Source organism: Colossoma macropomum, unplaced genomic scaffold (genome assembly GCF_904425465.1).
Source record: "Colossoma macropomum unplaced genomic scaffold, Colossoma_macropomum, whole genome shotgun sequence".
Taxonomy (NCBI): domain Eukaryota; kingdom Metazoa; phylum Chordata; class Actinopteri; order Characiformes; family Serrasalmidae; genus Colossoma; species Colossoma macropomum.
In genome coordinates, this window is record NW_023494787.1 from 23,622,449 (window position 1) to 23,649,475 (window position 27,027).

At 38.8% G+C, this 27,027-nt stretch overlaps 1 protein-coding gene across 4 annotated transcripts; it reads left to right on the forward strand.

Annotated features, from left to right (window-relative positions):
* Positions 1-689: 689 nt before the first annotated feature.
* Positions 690-26,768, forward strand: yrk (Yes-related kinase). 4 transcript variants are annotated; one of them, XM_036566573.1, is made up of 14 exons: positions 690-831; positions 11,171-11,207; positions 14,241-14,536; positions 15,104-15,206; positions 15,354-15,452; positions 17,304-17,407; positions 17,549-17,698; positions 18,714-18,878; positions 20,539-20,694; positions 22,501-22,680; positions 22,770-22,846; positions 23,313-23,466; positions 23,662-23,793; positions 25,672-26,768. In XM_036566573.1, exons 3-14 carry the CDS (start codon positions 14,293-14,295, stop codon positions 25,878-25,880), a joined length of 1,773 nt encoding a protein of 590 aa, XP_036422466.1. In that variant the 5' UTR covers positions 690-831; positions 11,171-11,207; positions 14,241-14,292; the 3' UTR covers positions 25,881-26,768. The 4 variants fall into 4 exon arrangements, with proteins under 4 accessions (XP_036422466.1, XP_036422463.1, XP_036422465.1 ...); XM_036566570.1 differs by lacking the exon at positions 20,539-20,694; XM_036566572.1 differs by lacking the exon at positions 18,714-18,878.
* Positions 26,769-27,027: the final 259 nt, after the last annotated feature.

The following is a 27,027-nucleotide window of genomic DNA, read 5'->3' on the forward strand; positions in this document are numbered from 1 at the left end:
GACAGACATATCACACACACATTCACACCTAGGGGCAATTGGCCTGACTGTATGTCTTTGGACTGTGGGAGGAAACCCACGCAGACACGGAGACAACATGCAAACTCCACTCAGAAATGACCCCGGTCACCCGGCCCGGAATCGAACCCAGGCCCTTCTTGCTGTGAGGCGACAGCGCTACCCACTGCGCCACAGTGCCGCCCTGAAAAACATATTTATTGTAATGTAATAATGATAAAAATACATGCAAATAGCAAGAAAAGAAAAATAAGAAAGAAATGTCGCAGTTGCGGTGTCTGGCCACTGGCAGGCGACAGCGTAACATGAGACGCAGAAATAGACCAACTGCCTCAAAACATTTACAATGATGCAGAAAAAAACACTGATAAACTCTTATTTCAGTAAAAGCTGCCTGTCAGTAACAACACTGAGTGAACCTCTGCTGTTTCACAGTGATTGTCGTCCTCCTCGTCTCTGCTGTAGTTTATCAGTCACTAATAAACTGACTGAAGTGGCCAAGCGTTACGAGTTTTGTGACTTTTGGACAAAACAGTGCAGTGTGCCGGGGGTGTGGTGTTGGTGATGTTGGCAGTGTTGGCGTCGTGTGCGATGAGGGAAGCTGAGACCGCCCTCGCACACGCGCTGGACAAGTAGAGCGCGCGCACAATTCAACCCTTCCGGACAGGGCGCGAGCGCATCCGCGGTCAGCTGCGCGGCTCTGAGCGCCGCCTTTCACTCTCCGCGTTGACGAGCGAAGCGGCAAGTGCGCGTCGTCTGTTCGCACACTCGGGCAAATCTCTGCGATTCCCGCAGCCGCGAGGATTCACTCAGGTGAGCGATAATGATGACAGCGTGTGATTCGTCTGAGTGTCTTAATGTCAGATAGTGAGACAAAACCGTGACGGCGCGAGACGCTGGTGTCCTGAGAGAGATGAAGTGTCTTCTTATCCTGCGCTGCTCTCATTAAGCCGCTATGTGCTGTGGCTTGGCCTGTTTTTTTCGCGGTGTAACTTCCCTGTTGGGCTGTAGTCTGATCTGAGATGATGCACGATGAAGCGAGTTGGCTTCCTATTTGCCAGCTTCTTAGTCCATTTCCCGTTCCACCTTAAATGGTGCAGCGGTAGCGTTCTGCAGCAGTTGCATTGCAGAACGTAGCTGCTGCACCGTTTAAGGTGGAACGGGAAATCGAGTGAGAAGCTTATTCTGGTTTCGTCAAAATAAAGGCGTGTGAAAGTGTTACTCTGCTTGGCCTGAATACAGTATTTACTGCTAGGATGTTCTTCAGCATCTGAAAATTAAAGCCACACATTCAGATATAACCACCGCCTCATTTGACAGCAACTAGCTTTTGCTTTAGCTGTAGCATGAGAGTCTGTCAGGTTGTGCGCGTGGGTGCGTGAGAGAGACTTTTGAAACCTCTGTGGGCTGATTTTGGATGACCTCTGACAGGAAAGCTTTCAGTTTCTGAAACGTAAAGCTGGTTTGGTGGCACTTGTACATCGATGTATATGTTTTTTTCTGGTCTGCTCTTGTTAGAAATGGCTGACCTGAATCCATTGTAGTCCTTATCACTTGGTGTAGCACTATCACACACAGTGGTGGACAGGAACTAGTTACATTTCCTCAGCTCCACGTTCTCAACTAACTTTTTGATGGATTTGCACTTTTCTCACTGTTTTCCCATGTCAGTTTTTATGTATGGTTGTGAAAAAGGGGCCTTAATTCCATTTGAATCTTTGCCATTTGGGTGGACTTTCTTTCTGTTCTGTTGGTTCAGCACCTGGACGGCTCACACCTCTTACTTTTCAGAGTTATAATTTTTATTTTAAGCCAAAAGAATCCCAAAAAATAAGAAGAGAGCCTAACAAACTTCAGTTCTTATGCTGACAGATGTGGATGTACTAAAAGTTCCACTACAGTTCAGAAATAGGGTATTGTCCAGGTAGATTTAAGTACGACATGGTCTTTAAGGGCCAGTTGTGTACCTAAAAAGAGCTGTAAATGTACACTTCATTCACTTTTCCAGTCAAAAGTGGTGTTTTTGTACCTTTTCATAACTTTTTGAGGGTAGGAAATAAAAAATCTTCTAGACAGAGTCAAGACAGGAGTCAGTGCTACTTTAAAAGTATGACTGCATTGGAATAGCTATAGTACAGGTACAGTTATGTTCCCTAACTAAACATACGCCTGAAGGTACCACCACAGTGACACCTTTGTACTAAGGTTGTAACTAATTTTACATATATTCGAATTATTATTGACCTAAAATAACAATACTTATGCACGAGTATGGTGTTAGGATACTCTGCCCACCTCTAATCATGCAGTGTCCTACAGTGTTTCTAGTCACTGATCATTCTGGTCAGTGACATTTATCACTGACTACGTTTCTGTCAGGACTTTGAAACAAATCTAACATTGAGGAACCGACCTGCACTGTTCATGGGTTGTCTGACACTTACCACATGTGGTGACACTTGCCTCATAAGCTGTTGACTAACTTACGTTGAGACTCTAGATGGTGTAATAATAGTCCAACGGTGGAGCAGGTTGACACCCTTTGGTGAAAAACAGAATGGAATGTCACCGGGACCAGATTAGGCCATGGGGTTCATCACTTCCTGTTCTTTTACGAGGTCACTTCCTGCCTAAAGCCCCCATGGCGCTGAGGGAGGAAGTGGGCGCGGCCCTGTGTCTATTCCCTGTTACCGAGAAATTGTCCGAAACCGAACATGGCTGGGTTGACCAGCAGCACAACATGCAAGTGAACCAGATTGTGCCCGATCGTGACGGCGACACTGCGTTTGAGGGCCAGGTTGTTTTGGGAGGGTTGTCTCTGTAAAAGATGGAATTAACAGACATTTTTTTTTAAATTTTGATTAGTTAGAACTTCAGGATGATGTTATCCCATTAAACTTGACTCTACCTTTTATGTGTTAATCTGCATCGCGCTCCTTCTAGGCTGAGTAGGAGCCCTCTGAGCTGAGACAGGATTTGGGGTTAGCATAGAGCATGGAGTGGAGACATTTAGCTTGGTAACAGTAAGAACAGTAAAAGTGGATTTGAGCAGCATAAAATGAGCACAAATTAATGTTTTAGGTGTTTTTCTGAATACAGGTCTGCTAATGAAATCTCAGTCTGTGTAGATTTCAGTGTGAAATCTCTCCCTGGAGGAAACTGACATCATTTGGAAAAAGGAAGTGGCTGTGTTTGTGACACCTGACTTCCTATTCCTAAGACAGACTTTTCCATTGTCTTCTCTCTCTCTCTCTCTCTCTCTCTCTCTCTCTCTCTCTCTCTAGCTTTCTCTGTCTCGAGCTTTCTCCCTCTCCATTTCTAACTTTAGTATTCTCTTACCCTCTCTTTTTGTCTTTTTGATTTTCTCTCTTCTATCTCTAATGTTCTTTCTGTTTGTTTCTTTCTTTCTCTCTTTTTCTTTCTCTTTTTCACTCTCTACTTCTAACTCTCTCTATTCCTTTGCCCCCACTCTAGCTTTCTCTGTCTTGAGCTTTCTCCCTCTCCATTTCTAACTTTAGTATTCTCTTACCCTCTCTTTTTGTCTTTTTGATTTTCTCTCTTCTATCTCTAATGTTCTTTCTGTGTGTTTCTTTCTTTCTCTCTCTTTCTGTCTCTCTCTCACTCTCTACTTCTAACTCTCTCTTTATTCCTTTACCCCTCTCTCTTGTTCTCTCTCTCTCTCTCTCTCTCTCTCTCTGGCTTTCTCTGTCTCAAGCTTTCTCCCCCTTCATCTCTAACTTTAGCTTTCTCATACCCTCTCTTTCTGTCTGACTCTCTCTCTTCTGCCTCTAGAGTTCTTTCTGTTTGTTTCTCTCTCTCTCTCTCTCTCTCTCTCTCTCTCTCTCTCTCTCTCTCTCTCTCTCTTTGTCTCCCTCTGTCTCTTTCAGTCTCTCTATATCTTTAGGCTTTCTCTCACTCTGTATCTCTCTCCAAATGTAGTTCTTTCTCTCTCTCTCTTGTGCCCTCCGGCCTGAATACGTATTGGCATATTTCTCCACAGTGCTGTATGAAGTTGTTATGGTTTCTTGTTTGTGCAGTACTTTAGCACTTTACACATCAAATTCTCCTGTGAACGATTTTAAAGATGCACAGACTTTTACACCGACACTAACGGAAATCGCAATACTGATTGGTACATGATTAATTGTGCTGCTGTAGTGTGTGCGTGCGTGCATGTTTATGTGTGCACATTGCAGAACGACTGCTCACTTCCCAGTATCCTATCATTCCAGCTCCACTCACACAAGACTTCCTGTTAGGAGGAGGGAACTTCCTGTCTCAAAGGGAGCGAGAGAGAATGGAAGGGGAGAGGCAAGAGGTCCAGAGCAGGCAGGCAAAGTGTGAGAAAAGAAGCAGAAAGACTGAAAGAGTTTGTAGATAAGCAGGTAAAGAAGAGAGAGTTTTCGTTATCGTGTTGCTTGCAAAAAAAAAAGAAAGAATTCAATTAAAAAAGAAAGAATTCAATTAAAAAAGATACTGCTGCCCTTCACTGATAGGCTGCTGTATTACTGCAGTGTTTGCGCATATGTATGTCCGGTGTTTTGTCACAGGAAGGGACAAGAGGAAGAAAATAGCAAGAGAGTGAGGACTGGTGTGAGGATGCTGGACGCTAAAGAGATTGTTCCAAACATGCAAGAATGTGGGCTAAGATGTAAACATCTGCTCTTATAACGGGTCATACATTGCACAGAGGTGTGTGTGTTTGCATAAGTGTGTGTTTCTTGGTTCCACCAGGGAGATTTCTTATCTACTGAAGTTTGAAGGGGAAGGGGTGTGACTGTGAGAATTTTGTTGCTCTGTATGTGTGTGTTGCCCTCTCCTGATTCCCTCTATTTTTGCACATTTATCACACTAAATGGTTTCAGATCCTCATACAAAATATGCTATAAGACAAGAAGAACATGAGGAACAATTTTTATGCAGTCGTTCTTTTGGCCAGTTATCCAGTTATTTAATTTTTACTTTTTTTAAACACGTGTAATAGGTGTTGCAGATATTTTTTCCTTTGTTGAAGAAAAAAAAGTATCCCCTGTGTAGAAAAGTACAATTTCATATCTGTTTGTGCCACCTTTATCACCTGCAACCAACTTGCCTGTAACTGGAGATCAGTCTTTTACATCACTATGAAGGAAATTTTAGCCGACTCTTCTTTGCAGAATTGCTTTAATTCAGCCACTTTGAGGGTTTTTGTGGATGAAATGGCCTTGTAAGATTCTGTTACAACGTCTCATGGGTTCACGGCAGGACTTTGACTAGGCCATTCTAGAACCTTAATTTTGTTTCCTTTGAGCTATTCATAAGTGGACTCACTTTGTGCTTCGGATAGATGTCTTGCTGCATGACCCAATTGTTCTTGAGCTACTGATCACAGACTGATGACCACACATTGTCCTGCATGATTTTCTGTTGGAGGGTGGAATTCATGGTTCTGTCAATCGCGGCAAGTCGACCAGGCCCAGTAGCAGCAAAGCATCCCCACACTATCACACTACCCCTACCATGTTTGACTGTTGATATGATGGTCTTAAGCTTAAGCTTTATCCCATAAGAAACAGGAGCCCTGTCTTCCAAAAAGTTCCACTTTCAACTCATCAGTCCACAGAACATTATTCCTAAAGGCTTGGGGTTCATCAAGGTGTTTTTTGGTAAATTTGAGATGAGCCTTTTTGTTCCTCTTGGTCAGCAGTGGTTTTTGCAGTGCAGTTCTCCCATGGATTCCAAATTTGCCCAGTCTCTGTCTAATAGTGGAACCATAAACGCTGACCTTATCTGAGACGAGCTAGGCCTGGAGTTCCTTAAATGTTGATCTCGGTTTTTTGTGACTTCCTGGATGAGTTGTTGCTGTGCTCTTGGAGACATTTTTGTACTCCGGGCAATTCTGGGAAGACTTCCTTCTCCACTGTGCTGGAATCCCAGCTTTTACAACTCTTTCTAGACTGTTATATTTCAGTAACTGTCTTCTCACATCTTCTTGAATTTTGCTTGATCGCGGTAGCGTGCTGCTTGTTGAGACCTTTTAGTCTACCTCACATTGCTGGAAGCGTTCTGTTTAAGGGATGTTTAAATTCAGCAGAGATTGCAGTCAGCAAGCCAGTAATAAAATGTGTCTAGTTTAATTGATCCCAATTAGCAACTCAGTTTGGTTAATTGGATGATTGAGTATAAAAATGGGCAATTACTTGTTTCAGTTGGTGTTAGATAACTGCTTTCCTTCAATAAATGAAAAGATCATTTAAAAACTTTATTTTGTGTTTACTTGTTTTTGTGAAATATTAATTTTTTTCTACTTTTTAATTTTTTTTTCTACTTTTTCGAGTTTTGGCTAAATCCATAAATGATGACTATTTTTTATAAATGACCAAAAATAGATTTTTGAGAGGAAACTTATGGATGTTGTAATATTTATTTGACTTTTACTGACACATAATGTACCAATTAACTTAATGCAGGATATATTGTTACTGCAGTGTTTGTTCTTACAGTATGTGTTTCAGTTTGTAGAAGTTTTACAAAATTGTATATTGTGTGCTGTGAGTATCCTCATTGATCTCAGAATGTTCCTAATGAGTATTCTGTGTTAGGATGAATAAAGGCATTCATATAATTGCATAAAAATTGTTTTACAACAGGATAGTTGTAGCACAAACAAATAACTGCATAATAATGTGTTTTATAACAGGACAGTTGTACCATTCACTCACTGCAACAAAGACAATTAAGATTTTCAGACACATGCATAGTGTTTTAAGTTCATTCACTTCAGAACAGACAATAAAGCTGTAAAGCTTCTGATTGGCCGATCAGTCTGAAGAATACTTTCACTTTATACATACATTTCATCCTTCATTTCATGCTGGAGGGCGTGATCACCAAACTGTGCCTGACTGCGGCCCTTGAGGAGCGAGCACCAGTGAATGAACCTTTTTAAAAATAGCAAATAAATAAATAAATAAATGAGTGAATGAATAAATGAATAAGCTTTTCTCATGTAGCATCATTCTTACAAATAATGCAGGTCAAAGTACTTCACAAAGGGTAAAAGACAAAAAGAGGCAATATAAATTAGGGATTAATTGCATGATGGCTGATTTAAGGAAGATTTTTCTATTTGTCCTTTTTTTAACTTGAAGCATAAACTGTCTGGGCTAAGTGAGCACATGAAACACACACAACTGTTAACAATTCCTGATCAGCTGTCTTTCAGTTCTAGAAAAACAGAATATTCCCTACTGCGTCAATACAAAGACATTCTGAAATGCTCGAAAGCAAAAAAAACATGAGTACAGTATTGTAAATTACTTATTTTCATCTCTGAACACCCTGATTATCAAAGTGGATCAGATTGGGCTGAACCCTTTGTCTAGTTTTTCTCATTGGCATACCAAAATAGTCAAGGGCTGTTGCACATATCTCATCTATAATACATTCTCTTCTTCTTCTTCTTCTTCTTCTTCTTCTTCTTCCATTTCGTCTTCTTCCTCTTCCATGACCACCTGCTCTCATCTGCACTCTTTGTCTCTTGATTTTTGGCTTTCATTTTACTAAATATAAAAAAATCACTTTTTATGTTCATGAACTGTATTTCAGTTTTCCCTTTTTTGATTGCACCTTTAAAACTATGCTTAAACAATTAAGCTTTTTAGGGCTTACACCACAACAACCTTGTGTCATTTGTGTTTCACTTCATTACCTTGAGTGTTGAGTATTGAATGGCTGTGCTTTATTGCATGACAATGTAAGGTTAACTGTGCTTTGTGAAGAAACTTGCTTATAATTATGCAGAAAGACTTTAGACTATATGCAACATGTGTATCAGGAGATTTGAACAACCTGAAAATTGTGTTTTCATGTTAAAGCACAATTTTTTGTGAGCTTTGGAGATCATTGGATCATTGGAGATCGTCATAAAGCAGAACTTGACACAGCTTTAATCTGCCAGCTTCCACAGTGTAAAGCAGAGTGCTCATAATGCTCTACTAATGAGTGCAGGCATTCTACTCTAATACTGCTAATTATACTGTAGTTATTTGTGGCTTACCCCCAACTGTAACTTCCTCTGAGAGACCCACTAAAGGTTGGCTGTCATGAAGATGAAAACGGAAACTTGAACATTTTACATAGTAACCTCTTTAGGAGACGCTCAATATTTCATCATTTTTTTATTCATCCCACAGCTCACCACACACATCAAGTGCATTTAAGTCCATATTGTGGTATCATTGAGTAGCCAGCACGTAAGCTTAATGGATAATAATAATAATAAGAAGAAGAAGAAGAAGAAAAAAAATGAATTATAGTTTATAAAGGTCTGTTAGCATTATGCAAATAAGATAATACTTCCTGGTCACCGCTGAATTGTCAGCACGTTCTTCTTTAAATTCTGATGACTGTTTCTATTCATATCCTGTAAGTTCCTCTTTTTAAAAATAAGTTTAACTTTATAAATGAAAATAAAAATAACAGCTGGTTTTCCTGCTGTTGATCAGTTTTTGGTCCTTACGCTAAAACACCCAGTGTGGTTTTGCTTATCTCAGTTTTGGTGCAGTTTCTCAGTGAAACTCTTTACTCTCTGATTAATAGGCCCACTTTACACACTAGTTGCGATATACAATATACAATAGTTGCAATACACAACATACTAATTATACAATATACAATATACTAGTTTATAAGACTTTCCTGGGCCAATCACTACCCTACTTACAAACCATCATATGTATAACCATTGTCTGCTAAGTGTAACACCAGATCCTCCCTTCATATTCAAATGAAAATCTCTTTTGGCTCCTCATTATTCAGTCTGCTGCAGCCAATGATTGAAACACAAAGGCCGTTTTTATTGATACATATACCTGTTGTTTGTTTATTTATTTCTTTGTTGTAATTGAATATCATGGAGGTTTTTTGTTTCAATAACATTTTCAAATGTTATTTTATGATTTATGCGTCCCTCTCTGTCAAGTAGCTTCTGCCCGCTTGCAAGCCTGCCATTGCAAGTACAGATGTTCTTAATTGCCAGCTTAAAGCAGCACTATGTAGGATTTGGGGATTTGGAAAGCTCTCTAGTGGAAATATGTAATTGCACACAACGTGTGGAAGAATATTTTGGAACATGCTTCTGACCCACACAAGTGGATAAATCTGACTTTTGCAAGTGCGTTGAAAGAGTATTCAGAGAGAATTCTGGATGTGAGTGAATTGTCTACTATTATCTGCTATGCACATCATATCTTCATCAGTGTAATGTTGATTTTGCATTTGAGACCTAAACATCGAGTCAGACCTTCTTTTTGAGTCGGTGCATGTGACATTAATACATGAAGACATATGATGTGGTCTGAAAAACTCTTGCCAAATCCGTCCCGGTACCTCTTACTTTTAAATGATTATTTCAGGCTTCACAAGGCGACTCGCCGCGGCACACGTTCACTATATTTTACTGTGTTTTTTTCCTCCATACTCAGAAATGCTGCTTCTTTCAGTTTTAACAAAAAATATTATATAGAACTGCTTTAAATTAAAATATAAATAAATAAAAACTGCTCCTTACTCAAAGATTTCCCACGCTATTACTGGATGTTTATTGAAAACCTTGCAGTTTACTTGTTCTTTAGAGCATGAACACAATGCATAGCACAAGGAATGCAAAAATATTCAAAATCAAACTCCAGGCAAAAAAGTATGGAAACATATCTTCATCAGCTTTTTATAAGATTTTGAAATAAATTATCATTGTTACTTTGTTGTTTTTATATTCTTGACCACGTTTTATCATGTTTATTACTACACATTTGATGTACATTACATAATTATTTAAATGTAATTACATAAATTATTGTTTAGTTTTGCAATGAATTACATTCACATCGATATACATTTTTTAATGACCATGTTTCTTCAAATTTAAATGTAAATGTGGTTTTGTTTAAAAATTTTAGAATTTGTATTTTGGACAGAATTTTTGCAGAACCATGAATGAAAAAATAATTCATATGAAACTAAGACATGCTTTTGTTATTGCTGGTGGTATGACTTTATTAAAGGTGTAAAATGGCAGACTTATTTAAGTGTGGAGGAGAGGTTTAGATGGCAGCTGGCACAGACTGGAGCGAGGAGGCTTAGACCCAATCTGGGGCTTTTATTTACACTCAAAATCGGCAAAGAGGGCCACAAGAGACACAAAATTATAAACAGAACACAAAGCGTAAGCAGCTGTGTCATGTTTACGCCAGACAGAGAGAGAGAGAGAGAGAGAGAGAGAGAGAGAGAGAGAGATCGAGGGCGATCAAACATTGTTCGATAAATTAATATTTTTTTCTCACCAACTCTGTAGCCGTAGCCATAGCTGCCAAAGAACCTCCCCAAAAGGTGTTATCTTGCAGTGTTATCAACTGTATTTCTGTGTAATGTTGTATGTCACAATTTTCTACAGTTTTTGGTTTTTCATCATTACAGTGGTGTATTATAAACGCAAAAATAAAAACCCATGCATTTCTTCACATGAATCTGAAAAATGAGACATACAGAGAAGACTTGCATTACAGTAAATGTTTTATACTGCAAGAGCTCTCACAGCTGTTCATCTGTGTCTCTCACACTTTGTGGTCAGATAGTGTGGTGTTGGTGCGTCTTGTCTTGGGTTGATATATTTAAACATCAGAAGCAGCCACTTCTCTTTCAATTCTTGTCTGCGCGTTTCTAAAACATCCAGTCGTGTGTTTGTCTGCGTGTTTGTGTGTGTATGTACATGTATGTCTGTACAGTACGGGAGGTGTGGGATCTTTTTGCAGCCGAACTATGTCCTCTCTCTGCAGGAAACGGGGCAGGTTTTAGAGGGTCGGACAGGAAACATGGGCAGCACTGACATCCTGTTGCTCCACTGATGGTCAGTCAGATAGAGAGGCTGGACTGAGCTCAAGAGAGAGAGAGATCTACGTACATGCGAAAGGGGAATGTCATGCTAGACAGAAAGAACTTCCCTTTTCTCTGAGGGGAGAGCAAAAGAGGAAGCCACAAAGTCACAAAGTGTAAAGTCACTAACTCCATACATCTCTTTCACTTTCTCTCTCTTTCTCTCTCTCTCTCTCTCTCTCTCTCTCTTTCTCTTTCTCTCTCTCTCTCTCTCTCTCTCTCTCTCTTTCTCTCTCTACAGGGAGATGGTGTGGATGAATAGATGATTTGAGTATTTGGTAAGAGTCTCATTAGATATCATCATATATCACCCTTAAACCATAACTCATTAAACCTTAAAGGCCAGAGCACACCAACCCAACAAACACTATGGTTCTAATGCTGCAGTTGTTTTAGAATGTTTAAAAGTAGAAATACTGAAAAACCAGGGGAGTTTTTCCTCTGCACAAAGTGCCAGAACCTTTGAAAACAGGAATTGGAAATTTTCAACAGGAAAGTTTCCACTGGCCACTGGTCCAGTACTGATGGTAGTTTTATGGTTTTTGGTACCTGCTCTAGATTGTTATCAACAGGACCTAATGGTACTTGAGGGTGTTCTCCACTGTCTTCGGTGACATTAGCAGCTAAAGTCAACAATAATTTAGTGAATTTATATTACTTACTCATGACCAGTAAGTGCACCAGAAGGTAACCTACACTCAAGGGTTCATTAGTAAAGAAATAGTTCTATATAGAACTACGAACATGCAAAGAACCCTTTGATGGAGAATGTGTTGTAGATGGTTAACTTTAATGTTAATAGCATTTTTGTTAGCTTCTACAGAACAAGCATTTTTTCGGTCATATGTTCACACTCCAGAGAAAAGTACACACCTTTTTAATTCTGCACATGATTTGTGTAATTGTAAACATTTGAGTGAGTGAGTGAGTGAGTGAGTGAGTGAATGTAGAAAGATGCATTATAATATTTAATATTAGCACAACTAGTGTTAAGCTACGATATCTAGGATGCAAGATAGATAATGTGTTGATTCACTTTTCACAGACTTTTTACAGTATGATTTTCTTGATTTTTGTGATTGTTTGTGCTCAGAATGTTCAGTTGTTTCATCGTAGTGTAACAAAGTTAAACTAGCAAGCAGGTACCTAAATAGCCAGTTTAGATGCTTTGAACTTGGACTACAGTGGCATAAAATGAACAAATAATCACATTTGTTTGTTTGTTTATTGACAGTTCCAGTTGTATCTCAAGCAGGTGGAAAATGAACTAGAACTAAAACCATAGGTTGTTTGTAATGGTTTAGTCCCTTTTTGTTCTTCTAGAGTCATGAACATTCTAGAGTCTCAGCAGTCACACACAATTTGGTTTGTCGTGTTTGTTGAGTTGATGTTCTGTGGTCTTAAGGGCTTGTATGTATGTCTTCTCTTCAGTTACACACTTTCTTAACTAACGAACATTCATAAGTCTTAAGATTAATAACTGTATAAAAGGCCTATGGATCAAAAAGTCAAGGGTCATTTTTAGTACAGGGTGCCATTGGGGCCTAATTAGATTTTCCAATTGTTTGAATGTTCATTATATTAACATTTATACCAATCTAAGATATGTTTCATTTTATAACTGCAGGCAAAGCATTTGTGAATCGACCACAACACATGTCCACCCTGTCATGGACCAGTGCAAAACAGATGTTGTGACCCTTTAGTATTTTTAGTTTGTTTTTTTGGTTATGAAATCTGCTGTAAAATGTTTTTGAAAGTTTTAAAGTTTTTTTTACCTACACCTTTTACCTTTTTTTAAGCTACACTTTCTTTTCTAAACAAAATCTGTGAGCAAAAATATTTGATCAAAAAATTCTAATAATACAATTTGCTTCCTTGGTGTCTGTAATAATTCACTTTAAATATTTGGATTATTTAATAACTAATTAATAAGCTAAGTATTGGAATAATTAGTTTATTTTGCTAAAATGTGAAGATGACAAGGTGGACAGGGACTAAAAGACAGCATTTTTTTAAGAAAAAAAATTCTTGATTGAAATGGCATTTAATGAGAACTTTTTATTCAGTTAAATTAAAATCAAATTTGAAAACAAATGTGAAAATGATTACTGCATTTACTACAAATGTGAAAATGATTACTGTCCTAAAGTAACATTTCTTTTTTTATAATTAGTTTTTTGCTGGAACTTACTGCAAATTATGCAATAAGCTGTTAAAAATGGAATTTGTGTACCATAATTCATAGCAAAATGCAGTAACACCAACATTTAAGAAAACAGTATATTATTGTGAATATTTACTGAAAAAATACAGTATTTGTGGAGATGACAAGGTGTACATTTTTACCTAAATTCGGCATCTTGTGAACACATTGATTTTCACTTAGCAAAATGTTGAATTGTTAAATATGACCTCATACTGTATCAAACATATTTTAATGTTCTGAAATTGTATTAAGTAACTCCGTATTTTACTATAACAGGGTTGATATGTTAAACTTGACCACATCTACAATATGATGCAAATTAGGAAGTAGACTTACAAATGCTATGGTGGTTTTGATGTCACCGTTATCAAAGATCACATGTTGTAACATGTGTTAATCCCATTAGAACAGAGTGGACAAGAACACACATAAAATAATGTGTTTCGTTGCATGAATGAAAATTTCACCATGAATGTTCAAAAGATCCAAACGATGCAATATTGTGTTTATGACTGTAAGAAATACGGAGGTTCTTCTAGTTTTTGTTATTCACTCATTTATTACACTTACAGAAGATGATCAGGCAGCATCTGGCACATGTCAAAATCCCCTGCATCCAGTCAAAGATAATGGTACAAGATGTGTACAGAGCAAATTCCAGTGTGTTAATATATTCATAAAGTTTTATCCAGTCAGAACAACATTTGAGAAATGTATTGTTTTGCAATATTTTTAACAAACTCGAGTGATTATATTAGAGATGTGAAAAGGCACGTTATACTTGAGTAAGCCACTCCCAGGCACTCTTGTCATATAGAATCATCAGTGTGTTGACCATATAGAAACATCAGTGTGTTGATAATTATCACAGTCAACACTGTGCAGTTTTTTTCTGAGTTGCATCTCTGCTGCCACTTTAAAAACACGCTTCTCTCTCCACTCTGTTAACTCATAAATTGCAACACTACCAATAACTCAACATAGGAAAGTACTTCAGTCGACACAGCCTCCACCATGTTGCTAAAAGCTTTTATGCTGTAATTTGTGTTGCATTCATGTTCATTTCTAACTCACTTCTGTCTCCTTCTTTTTTTACGGGCAGAAGCTCTTGTTTCCAGGGTGATGAGCTCTGCTTTTTGAGAATCAGCATTATTATGGGCTGTGTTTGCTGTAAGCTGAGGAAGGCCTCCAAATCGTCCCCAGTGTCAAATGCTGACTCATGTGGCACAGAGGGTGGAGCTCAGGTGGAACGTTACATTGCGAACCCCACCCCCAGCTCAGGGGTGGGGCTTATCCCCAATTACAATGATTTCCCTAACACAATCTCTGGCCCCAGTGGTTTTTCTTCATCCAGCTTCCCCTCCAACACCAGTCAGTCCCGCTCTACAGCCATCACGGGTATGTATGTGTAATGAGGAGTAGCACAGGGAGGCAAACCTCTTGGTTCTGGAGATCTGCGAGCATGGAGATTTTATTTCACCTGATTTTAACTGACACCTGACTCTAATACTCAGATGCTCTGGAAGGCCATTATTAACAGGGTCTATATAATAATAATACATTTTGTTTATACAGCACCTTATTAGGTGCTTTACAGAAAGATTAAAAAGACTGAAAGACAAGACAGATTTTTAAAAAGAACAAGACAGTAAAAATGACTATAAAATAGAAGAAAATAAAACATAATTCTGTTTAAAAACAGGATTAAATAAATGTGTTTCATCCTTTTTTAAAAAAGTGCTAAGAAATTTTATCACTATCAGTTTTTCGAGTAGGGAATTCCACAGCTTACTTCCCAGGGCTGGAACTATGCAGGACGAAAGTTCTCCAGGACCAGAGTTAAGCCACCCTTATATAGCAAGAAATGTAAAAGTACAAATTGACAAACTCTAATTTCCTGTGCTGCTGCAGGTAATCCAATACGTATGCCTGTATGTGTGTCTGTGTTTGTGTGTGCGAGCACAGGAGGAGGTGTTACACTCTTTATAGCACTGTATGAGTATGAAGCCCGGACGGAGGATGATCTGAGCTTTCAGAAGGGAGAAAAATTCCACATTATCAATAACACGTGAGTTAACCAAAGAGAACATAGATTCACAAAGTACAGAGATTCACATGTTATTCTAGGCAGTGCAGCATTATGAGTTTACTTGGTTGAGTTTATAAAGCTGCAGTGTAGACTACTGACATGGCACCTGCTCTTCTGTTTTCACAGTGAGGGTGACTGGTGGGACGTGCGCTCTCTGGACACAGGAAAGTCTGGGTACATTCCCAGTAATTATGTGGCCCCTGTGGATTCCATACAGGCAGAGGAGTGAGTCTCTCTCTCTCTCTCTCACACACACACACACACACACACACACACACATATATAGTACGGACACATTAATACTAGGGATGCACCATGTAGCATGTCATGCGCTACCCCAGGCTCAAGGAGGATGCTGGAGGCAGGATTCAGGGTTGCAGCAGCCATTAGGTTTTATCTACACACCAAATAAACAAAAACAAAACCAAACAACCAAAGCTATGCTGGCCACTTTTCAGTGGCTTAAACCAGACTTTTCAGTCCTTTTCTCAGTTTAGCTTTTCAGCTCTTCCCTTAGTCTTTTGCTTCGAGAGGGACGAGCAGCAGCGGCTGCAAAAGGGCGGCTGTGCTGGCCGAAGGCAGGGCAACGTCTTCGCCAGCAGGCGGGGCCTCGGCGACGTCTTCTCCCCCCCACTGTCCTTGTGGGGCTTCGTCCTCGCTCTGAGTTCGGGCCCTGCCTTTCTGCCGGCTCTCGTGGCCGTCATCTCGTGGCCCGGGGGTGGGCGCATGCCACACACCAATATGAGAGATGTGGGCTGATACCGATATCCGATGTCTTTGATGTACATATCTGCCGATGCAGATACCTGAACATTTATAAAAATAGGTACTACATCTACTGCAGGCATGTCCAATCCTATCCACAAATGGCTGCTGAAGAATCAGGAGCACATATGTTTCTGAAATAACAATAGCGATTGTTTCAATATGTGTAGGTAGAAATCTCTGGCACTTGCCCTTCTGAAATGTGATCTACTATGAATTAGCAAGCATAGTTCTGTTAGCACAAAAAAAACTGCGCTTTACTTATGTCAGGATCATTTTGATCTGTACACAGTCCTCATCAAGTGCAACTCTAAATGCCTCCTCAATTACTCATCCTCAACAGCTGTTATTTGACCTGATTACCTTTACCCTGATTGGTAACCACAGGAAAAAAAGTAGGCCGCTTGACCAGTTGCACTTTTTCCGTTCAGGGTGTCTGGACCACACAAAATACAGATAAACAGTGCGCATAAACGTGAGGCACCCAGCACGCAAAAACAGTTGAAATTGTTTTTGTAATGATGACAAAGTTCAAATCTAAATGACTAAAGTTTCCAGCTTACGTTACTTCTGCTGCTACCCAAATCACATAGTAGCACTCTAAATAGCATGCAAAAAATAGCGCAGTACCATTAGCAGTGCATTAATTAATGCAGTAGGTAAAGAGAAGCATTAGATCAGCAAGTGAGACGCGTTCAACAGTCCAGCAGCTCCAGTGGCTGACTATAACTCTGCTGTGCTGCTTGAAAGCTGCTCATTCATCTCCAAGCAAAGGTTTATGTTATGTACCAACTTCTTTTTTGAAATTTGCGTTTTGCGTTTAAGGCACCTCAGTGAAACTGCAGCACTATTTACGGTGGAACGGAAAATTCAAATAAGAGCTCACAAAGTGTGAGCTCTCACTATGTGTGTTCATTATTTAAGAGCTTCGGCACTTTTGGTAGCTACTTTTATTAGTTTGTGTAAAATCTCACACATTGGAATGTTCTGAACTTGAGAGGTGTGCAGGTTATACGGATCCAGTCCACCAATCCAGTTAATCTTCTCCCTGTAGTGTTTTCTGGAGGCTGCATTCAAAATGTCTACATATAGTTTTGTCAGTTTTGCGGTCATTCTGCTTGGACTTCATCCACCTGCAGGGATGTAGCTGCAGAAACAGTGATGAATTGAGCTCTGTCGAAGCTCTATAAGAGTTACAACTTGCCTACCAAATTGGCAGCAGGGCGTTCTTAATGACGTAGTTGAATACTATGTAAATACTGTGTATATAAGGCGAAAACCTGCTATACAATCTTTTCTGTTTTCCTGCAGGTGGTATTTTGGTAAGATGGGTCGTAAGGATGCAGAGAGGCAGCTCCTGGGCCCAAGCAACCCCAGAGGAACTTTCTTAATAAGAGAGAGTGAGACAACTCAAGGTAAATTCCTCTCTTGCATCATCTACTTCGTTGTGTCAAAGGTCATGCCAAACTGATAACTATTGCTAAAGCATATCTTTACACCATGTCCTCCATCATGTTCTCTCTCTCTCTCTCTCTCTCTTGCTGCCTCTCCCTCAGGTGCATACTCTCTGTCCATCAGAGACTGGGACGATGCAAAGGGTGACCATGTCAAGCATTATAAGATCAGGAAGCTTGATAATGGTGGATATTACATCACCACACGGAGTCAGTTTGAAACCATTCCACAACTGGTGGAGCATTACTCAGGTAAACCAACACAAGGCTGCTTACAAAGACACACAGTTAAGCACACTCCGCATTCTGTTATTCAAAATGATAGAACTTTTACATGACTACGTAAAGCAGTCAGGAGTGCCTGCAGACATCATGTTGTTCATGTTCTTAAACTCATTATTGTTTTAACCACATTTTCCAAATGCCAGAGAAGGGGAGCTGATAATCATCCCTGATATTTCTGAGTTATTCCCAAATAATTCCTGAACATTAGTTGCTGAAACAAACTGGTACAAAGTCTTTTATTTGAACAAAAAGCAAGGAAAAGTGTTTTTTGCCTTGATGTAGACCCTTTAAAATTAACAGGTGAATGAGCTTAGAGTTTGAGGGGTAATTTCTGTGATTTAAGGAGTTATGTTTAAACGGGCTTATTAGAGATTTGTGAGTGAACTTCTCTTTCCCTTATGGTAGATGATCACTTATTGTCCTGAAGTGCTCTTTTTGGTAACAGTTTTGACCCCAAGTTATTTGGTTAAGTTTGCCTGTTTTCCGATCTTCTTTCTTCCTTCCTCATTTCTCGTTCTTCATGAGCGGAGCTCATCCTGTGTGCAATTTTATATGTCCACTTTTCAATGTTTGCCTTTCTGTCTCTGTCTAATTTGATTGTTGTTCTTTTTAATGTTAGTCAAGACTTCATCGTTATACCTCATCTTATTTACACACATACAAACGCACATAGACATTCACACCACCCACACCCCTGTGACAGGCGGCCATTTCGACACAAGTGTGAAGCCACAGTTCCAGTAAAAGTCTGTCGCCCCCTGCTGAGGCTACAGAGCCAGTCTTTCAGTCTGCTTGTGTGTATTTGCTTCTTATGTGCATTTTAATGTGACTCTATATTTTTGTTTTAGAAAATGTCTGCTGTTTGTAATATGCTTGAATCTTGTATCCCTCTTAGTTTTGTGTTGTTCTGCCACTCTCTTACTCTGTGTTTGTCTGTGTGTGCGTATCTGTTTCTCCTCCTGTTTCTCTTTATCTGACTCAGATCGTGCAGCAGGGCTATGCTGCCGTTTGATTGGCAGCTGCAGGCGCGGTATGCCTAAGTTAGCTGACCTATCAGTGAAGACTAAGGATGTTTGGGAGATACCGAGGGAGTCACTGCAGCTCATTAAGAAACTGGGCAACGGGCAGTTTGGTGAAGTGTGGATGGGTAGGAGCCACACTGAACTGGGGCATGATGAGGAGGAAGAGAATAGACAATGCACAGCTTTAGCATCCAACGCGAGACTCAGAAAGAAATGAGATGTGTTCTCATTCTTCGGCTCAGTATACACTCTTAAAAATGAAGGTTTCTAATTGGGTCTTGTCTTGGATATACAGTTCTAAGTATGACTGTCAATGGATATAGAACCTTTACATTATGTGGAGGATAAAATGATGCTTTACACTTACTCTTCTGAAGAACCTTCACTGAAACGTTCATTAGGGCAGTGTTTCTTAAAGGGGAATTCCACCGGCGTTTCAAAATTTCAGTTTCAATAGTTGAGATGTAAACACACTTACCCAAAATCATTTCAGTGGTGGTGATAGGAACCAGGGTTCAAGATGTCTACAACGCAAATAAAACCATTTTATATACTGTCCAAGATGTCCAGTGAACCTTCATGAGTTTTAATTGCAGTGTTGGTAGTTGTGAAATAGTGGTAAATTTGAGTTTTTTTGCATACTGTTTTGCTTTACAAACCCTGCACATATCTCTCATGAATGGATTTTAAAGGGTCCATATCCTACATTATTCTCGCATTGTATTTTTTTTCTTGGGGTTCAATTGTCATAATTAATTATTACATGACCATTTTACGTGACTGATATATGTAAATTAGCTTTGTTCTGATTGGCTGCCTCACCCAGAAAGGTTTTTTATCATTTCAGCATAGCGTGAGTGGGTGGAGCTAAAGTGCTATAAGCTGAATAGGCCGATAGATGTATTGGTTTTCATGACATCATAAAAATGTTGAATTCAAAATGAGCTGTTTTTGAAGATTAGTTTCTGCATATGGACTCTATGGACTAGTTAGTGTTTTCAAACTTTCGGTTTTCCATAATATGGGTCCCTCGAAAAATATGTTTAAGGAGGCTTATCTTAAACTGTTTTAAAACTGTCTTAAAAACTGCCTTAAAACAGTGTCTCATTTCATGTAATAACTTTCTTTGAGGTTACTTTTAGAGTTGTTAAACTCTTTAGATGTCTGGTTCCTATCACCACCACTTGTGAACAATTCCGACTCAGTAAGTTTCTCTAGGACAGAGTATTTCACATCAAACCACTCTGAATGACTTTGTTTACATCTTACTGATTATGCGGAACTTTAGAAAAATGATGGAATTCCTCTGTAATCCTGCTCCTGGCAACCCATAGCACAGCATGGTTGCAAGTATTCCTTGACTCAACAGATCTGATCCAGCTCATCAACTGATTGTCAAGCTGGTTCAGCTCCGTTGTCCTGGAGAACAACTGAAACTCTGCAGTGCTGTGGGTCGCTAGGAGCAGGATTAAGAAACAAAGCTTAGGGGAACTGAAAGTGATCCTACTATAGCAAATAAAAATCCTTTTTGGCATCTTTATTTTTAGGAGTGTAGACACATTGCTAGGTTTTAAGCAGGTGTGTCAGACTCTTCAGTGCTGTGGCCGGCAGGACCTGAGGATGACACAAGATTTAGACGGTCAGCAATAAGCTGTGCAGCTACTGTTCTCTACCTCCAATGCCCATATCATTGCATGCCACTCCATTTCATTCTTCTTCCATCTCCACCCTCTTCCCTCTCTCCCTCTCCCTCTCCCCCTCTTTCTCTCTTTTTGCCTCCTTCAGGTAGTCATGATGGTTTATGTTACTTCTTAACCAAGCCGTGTCCCAATTCCACACCCCAGACGCTCGGTTTGGGGCGGGATGCCTGGGAGATCTCTCGGGAAACACTGCAACTCAAGAGGAAGTTGGGTCAGGGTTGCTTTGGGGACGTCTGGATGGGTGAGGCGGTTACCCGCAGTTATCCAGTAGCCTCAATGTCTGGAGCCAGTGTCTGTCCACGCTACCGTCAGTGCTATTGCCTGTTTGTGGAGGAGGCTCTGTCTGAGCCACTTGCCTGGTCTTAGTACGCTTGAATCGTCTCTTTCTATGTTTCACATCTGTTTTGAACACAGATCAGATAATGGTGGACCTTATAGTACTAAATGAGCTTTCTGCTTTAAAAAAAAGAAAAAAAAGTCTTCATTGCACGTTTACACAGCTTACTTAGTGAAACACAGTTGAAACTTTCAGAATTGAATGTTTTAAAAGCATAATATGACAATGAAAAGGAGTCATTTAACCTGAGATTAGCTTTGCTACACATGCTTTTGTTGTGTCCAGAGCTGTTTGTGTTTTACTGCTGTTCAACAAGCACTGGTCAGAGAGCCACCTTTTAACTGACTGATAAAAAAAAAGCTGTTCTTAGTGCTTGTGTGAAGACCCCTAGCTCTTGTCAGTTTCAAGGCTGTCTATTCTGTATATTTTGTCTTAGCAAAAAAATCCTTTTGCCTCAGTGTGATGCTGCTAAATCACATTCTCTTTCCCTCATACTGCTCTAGTCATCCTCTTCTTCTCACCACTTGTTCATTGTTCATGTAAAATCCAAATGTTTTTCTCAAAAAGCTACACTTTCAAGGAAATATATTTCAAATGCATGCTTGTGAAGTAAGATACGGCACAAAAATGACTTCCCGCAGGCTTCCATGGGAGTATAGAACCACATCTGGTTTAGATACTGCAAGCATAAAAACTGTCCTAATTTAGTTAACTTTAATTTAGTTTTCCTATGCTTGAGAGGAAAGAGGTTGATGTTAATCATGATGATCAGAGTTAAAGGTGTTCTATGCATGTCCATCATTCAATGAATTATATGTGCAATGCATGTCCAGCAAATAATGAGTGAACAGCAGAAACATATTACCACACACAACAAGTTAACATGGTCCCAACACTTTATAACATTACAATTTGCTTACTTTGAGATGGAAAAATAGCATAACTATTGGAAAATGTTGCATTGCTTCATTATTGGTATGTTAGAGTCTCTTAAAGCAACACTGATGTCTCATTCTATTCCCCATGAAAGCCTAAAGTAGTTATATTTTTGCAATGTGAAACACTTTATATTAACAGGCCTTTATATTAACTAAATCATTATGTATTAGCTTATCAATGATAATTAATACTTATTAAGGCAATTTCATAAATGCTACCATTTGAATTATTAGTGACATATAAATAATTTAAGCATTGCAAGTGTTTTTCATAACTATAGTATATTTAAGGGTAATAAGTAATACAACATATCTTTATAAATGCATTAAACATTTATTAGTCACAACCTTATAAATGTTTAAACAAAAGTATATATTAACCACTTAATAATGATTAACTAATCATTTAAGGAAATGTTTATGCATCACAAAGTAGCAAGATAATAAATAATTACTTAATCATTTAAAACAGAATCTAGACAAATAATTCATACATATGTGAAATGTTTTAGTAAAAGTGAAACTAAATAACTGCTTAATATTTCAGGTTAAATGATTACTTACATATTTAACTATTACATAATTATTAATAGTCATTAACAAACTATAAATGACTATTAAGTTGCTGTTTATTGGGGCCTGTTATTACAAAGTGTTACTGAATTGTTTTTTGAGGAAAAACATTGGACTTGCTTTTTAATTAATTTGCATCTACTAATGAACATTCCTTGTATTTGTCAGACTGCGTCATCTTTGCTCTGTCTGCGTGTAGGAATGTGGAACGGCACCACTAAAGTAGCAGTGAAGACCCTGAAACCAGGCACAATGTCTCCAGAGGCCTTCCTGGATGAGGCCCAGATCATGAAGAGACTCCGCCACGATAAACTTGTGCAGCTTTACGCAGTGGTGTCGGAGGAGCCCATCTACATCATCACAGAGTTCATGAGTCAAGGTACACAAACGAAGACACACAGTTTCAAAACGTTACTATTAGATGAAAACCGAGGCTGATCATATTCATATATACTGTTTATGTTTCAGGAAGCTTGTTGGACTTCCTCAAAGATGGAGAAGGCAGAAGTCTGAAACTGCCTCAACTAGTGGACATGGCTGCACAGGTTAAACTGATACTGTTATTCACTAGAGATTGGTCACAAAGCATGTAACAATAACACATTGTATCACACTCACAATGCAGGATGTGCAAAGAATTGCGGTTGTTTTATGTTGTATATGGTGTATTAGATTTAGACTTAAGTTCCACCTGTGCTGCTTTGCACACTGAGCAGCAAGTGTTCTCCAGCAGTCTGTTTTAGCATGTGTTGGACTACAGTTTTAGAAATCAAAGTGCCAAAAAGGGTTCTCTGGAGGGATTGCATAGAAGAACCATTTTTCATTTCTTAATTTAATTCAGTTGAATTAAAAAAAAATGTTGATTGAAAAGACTGCACAACATAAAGGATATACAATTTTAAATTCTGTCACTGAAATATTAGTAAAATCACTGAGCATCTTACATTATTAGGTTAGATTTATTTTAAGATAATTCATAGCAGGGACACATGATGGTTGCCTTTCCAACAGATCGCAGGTGGCATGGCGTACATCGAGCGGATGAACTACATCCACAGAGACTTGAGAGCAGCTAACATCCTGGTGGGAGATAACTTGGTCTGCAAGATTGCTGACTTTGGACTGGCCAGACTCATTGAGGACAATGAATACACTGCCAGACAAGGTCATTACCGACCCAACACGCTACTGTTTTCAGTGCATTGTTTTCTTTCTCTTGTTTTTTCCTCTATTCTGTTCCACTCAAATTCCACTCTCCTTGTTTTCTAATTCAGATGAGATTTACATCCTTTAATGCTGCTTGTATTTATTTATTTACTCTTGCTTTTTCAATAGTGACTAACTGAATGCTGCATTACAGGCGCAAAGTTTCCTATAAAGTGGACCGCTCCTGAGGCAGCTCTCTATGGCAAATTTACCATCAAATCAGATGTGTGGTCATTCGGTATCCTCTTGACTGAACTCATCACAAAAGGCAGAGTGCCCTACCCAGGTACATTCACCTTGTTGGTTTTTGTGTTTATGTATGGTGATGTTCATGTTATTTTCAGGTGTCATTTACAATAAACGTTACTCTTCATGTTTTACACTGACACCTACAACAACTGCGGTTTAAAATATATATGCCTATTCACCAAAAATAATATTCCTGGAACTTAAGTCTTTGGGACCTAATTATAACTGTTTCACACAAAGCCTTACAAGCTGATAAAAACAAGTTTTTCAAATGTTGTTGTTCTATCAGTTGTACAGTAACTGACCCACACTGGAATTGACACCAAAGGTTTAGGGCCTGATCCAGAGAGCACAACTAATAATAATAATAATAATAATAATAATAATAAGCTTTATTTATATAGCACTTTTTCAAAGTTTCACAAAATGCTTTACAAAAGACAGAAATAAGTTAAAATTGCAAATATAAGCAATCAAAAGACAAAAACAAATAAGAAAATAAAACATTACAAATGTAAATACAAACAGTAAAAGCACACACACACACACACATCATCTAAACCGCTTCTCCTTCTGGGTCGCGGTGGGGTGCTGGAGCCTATCCCAGCTGACATTGGGTGGAAGGCAGGATACACCCGGTAAAATATATAAAATGTTAATTAAAAGCTAATTTAAACAAGTGGGTCTTAACCTTCTTCTTAAATATGTCAAAATCTTCAGAGCTGTTAAAGCTATTAATGAGCAGTAAGAACAATTAGAGTTTGGAATTCTTTAAGAGCAATTAAGGTATAAAATCAATCAGAGTGAAGTGAGGTTCATATTTAACGCTACTGTCTCTTCAAATACACTGTATAATTTACTTAACTCCGACTCAACTTAGTTAGTATGTTATGCTACAGTCAACATTGTATAATTTACTTAAAAGTTATAGGTGTGCACAACGATATTGGAATTATATCGGTATCGGCATTAGGCAGTTGTTTATATTTCTCTTAAATGATAATCTAGGTATATGTAGTTTACTTAACGTTTCTCCATTGTCAGATATGTACATGGACTGTGGCCCAGAATTCCCATATTGGTGCATCCCTAAAAAATACTTATAACTGAAAAAATTCATAAAGGAGCATAGAAGATGTAGCCCAGGGTTCAGCAACAAAAAAGAAGAGCCATTTTGTCCCTTTAACAAAAATCAAACCACCTTGGGATCCACAACATTTTATGTGCATTTTACCATCTTGGCTTTAAATATGTCTCAGTATGTGCTATTGTGCTAGTACAGGCTAAAAAATATAATATAAATGAAAGCGCAGACTTACTTTGCTCTGCTTTAAGTTTTAGCTGAGATACAGCCGCTTTTCTCATATCTCTTTTAATATTTGACTTTTTACGAGTCAGTTTCTTATTCACCAGCTTCTTGTTCGATTTTTCTAGTTCCACCTTAAATGGTGCCAGAATGTAACTGCTGTGCCATTCAAGGTGGAACGGGAACAAGAAGCTAGCGAATGAGAAACTTCTGCTTTGCGTCTTTTTAGTGTTTGACAGTTTCTCGTTGAAGATTAAATGTATCAGGAAACCAGCGGGAGTGCTTATAAATGTAAATAAATCGAATCGTCTCCAAATTATGCATTTATCTGAAATCTTTGTTTTTTTTGTTAGCTACTAGCTAGGTGAGATTGTTTTCTGCGTTGCTATGTGACCAGCAGTATGCACACCAACCTTGAAGTTAAAGGTCAGGTCAATGAATCAGCAGTTATAGGCTACATTATCTCCATCTCTGGAGCTACATGTTGCCGACCCCTGATATAGCCCAAAACCTTGAGGTTATAATCTTAATAAAATTATAGTTTTAAATCTTGGTATCGTGACAGGGTTTGTATGTGTGTGTGTGTGTGTGTGTGTGTGTGCTTTGTAGGAATGAATAACAGGGAGGTTTTGGAGCAAGTGGAGCGTGGCTATCGTATGCCATGTCCACAGGGCTGTCCAGCCTCTCTGCATGAGCTGATGCTGCAGTGCTGGAGGAAGGATCCAGATGAGAGGCACACCTTTGAGTACCTGCAGGGCTTTCTGGAGGATTACTTCACTGCCACTGAACCACAGTACCAGCCAGGGGAGGACCTGTGAATGAGAAGGCGCATGTAAAATGATTGCTCCTCCAGTGGGTTAAACGGGTTTTAAGAGTGATTTCAATGTGAGGCCCTCAAATTAAGTCTCCTAATGAATGTATGAGATGATGTGCAACTTATATTCATCACCTTCAAAGAAGTGCCTCATATCAAAGTCACTTACTAGGGCGGGTAGGAGCAGTCTCCCCTCAAGTATTATGTTATTTTTTATTAACATTGTGGCTTTTCTCACATTGAACATGGCACAATGTAATGCCTGCGAATGCTGTGTACCTGGCAGTGCACAGTGTTATTGTAATATAGTGAAGCCATGATATTACCAAAATATTTCATACAGGACTTTGTATAGGACTATGTACACTTTTAGGTATACTCTGTGTCCACAAAGCTTCTGTCAGGTCAGTCCAAATAGCCAATCCACTGTGAGCACACTGTGTTCTGTATTCATTTTCTGTATACTGTGTCACTTTTGCCAGTCATTGTATTGCTTTATCTGTATCTTTTTATCTGAATCTGTCTGGCTTTAAAAGCTTTAAAAGTAAGGATGACCCTGAACCAGCACTGCTGTACAATGATGGAACTTTGTGCCTTGAAAGCCTGATGAACCCGAATTGACATGTTGTTAAAGTTTAGAGATTCATCAGAGACAGATGATCTATCTGCCTGAGATGGGATTTATTACATTTACCCTTTTACACTGTATTTTTCAACTCACCACTATATTTGTGATTTTTTTCATAATTTAATGAGTGCCTTTCAAACTAGTGCCTTCATTTAGCGTTAGTGATTTGTGTTTGGGGCTGACTGAAGCCCTAAATCTTAGATAATTATTCAAGTATGTTGTGTATTTTGTATGCTTTTTTTTTCATTATAGCAGCCTACTCAATGTATGAGTCTGTATGACTGTATGAGTCTCATGTCTCCAAAATCTCCATTACTCTTACACACACACACAAACACTGAGCAAATTAGCAATTTTTGATTTCATTTTATTCTGAAGAAAAACAAAAACTACAGATGCTGGTCATGCCACTCCAAAACTTTGCTGAACTGCCATTTCTCAGCCAACAAACTAGTCTGAAAGTTTGGTGTCCACAAAACAGCACTAATACTTTGTTTCTGTGTTGGGTTCTGTGGTCAGTTGA

Bases quoted from the DNA above. Each gene is read 5' to 3' on its own strand.
- yrk (XM_036566573.1), top strand. From the start codon at position 14,293: ATGGGCTGTGTTTGCTGTAAGCTGAGGAAGGCCTCCAAATCGTCCCCA. The intron at 15,453-17,303 runs GTGAGTCTCTCT...GTTTTCCTGCAG, and splicing joins GATTCCATACAGGCAGAGGA to GTGGTATTTTGGTAAGATGG. The intron at 18,879-20,538 runs GTAGGAGCCACA...TGCCTCCTTCAG, and splicing joins GTTTGGTGAAGTGTGGATGG to GTAGTCATGATGGTTTATGT.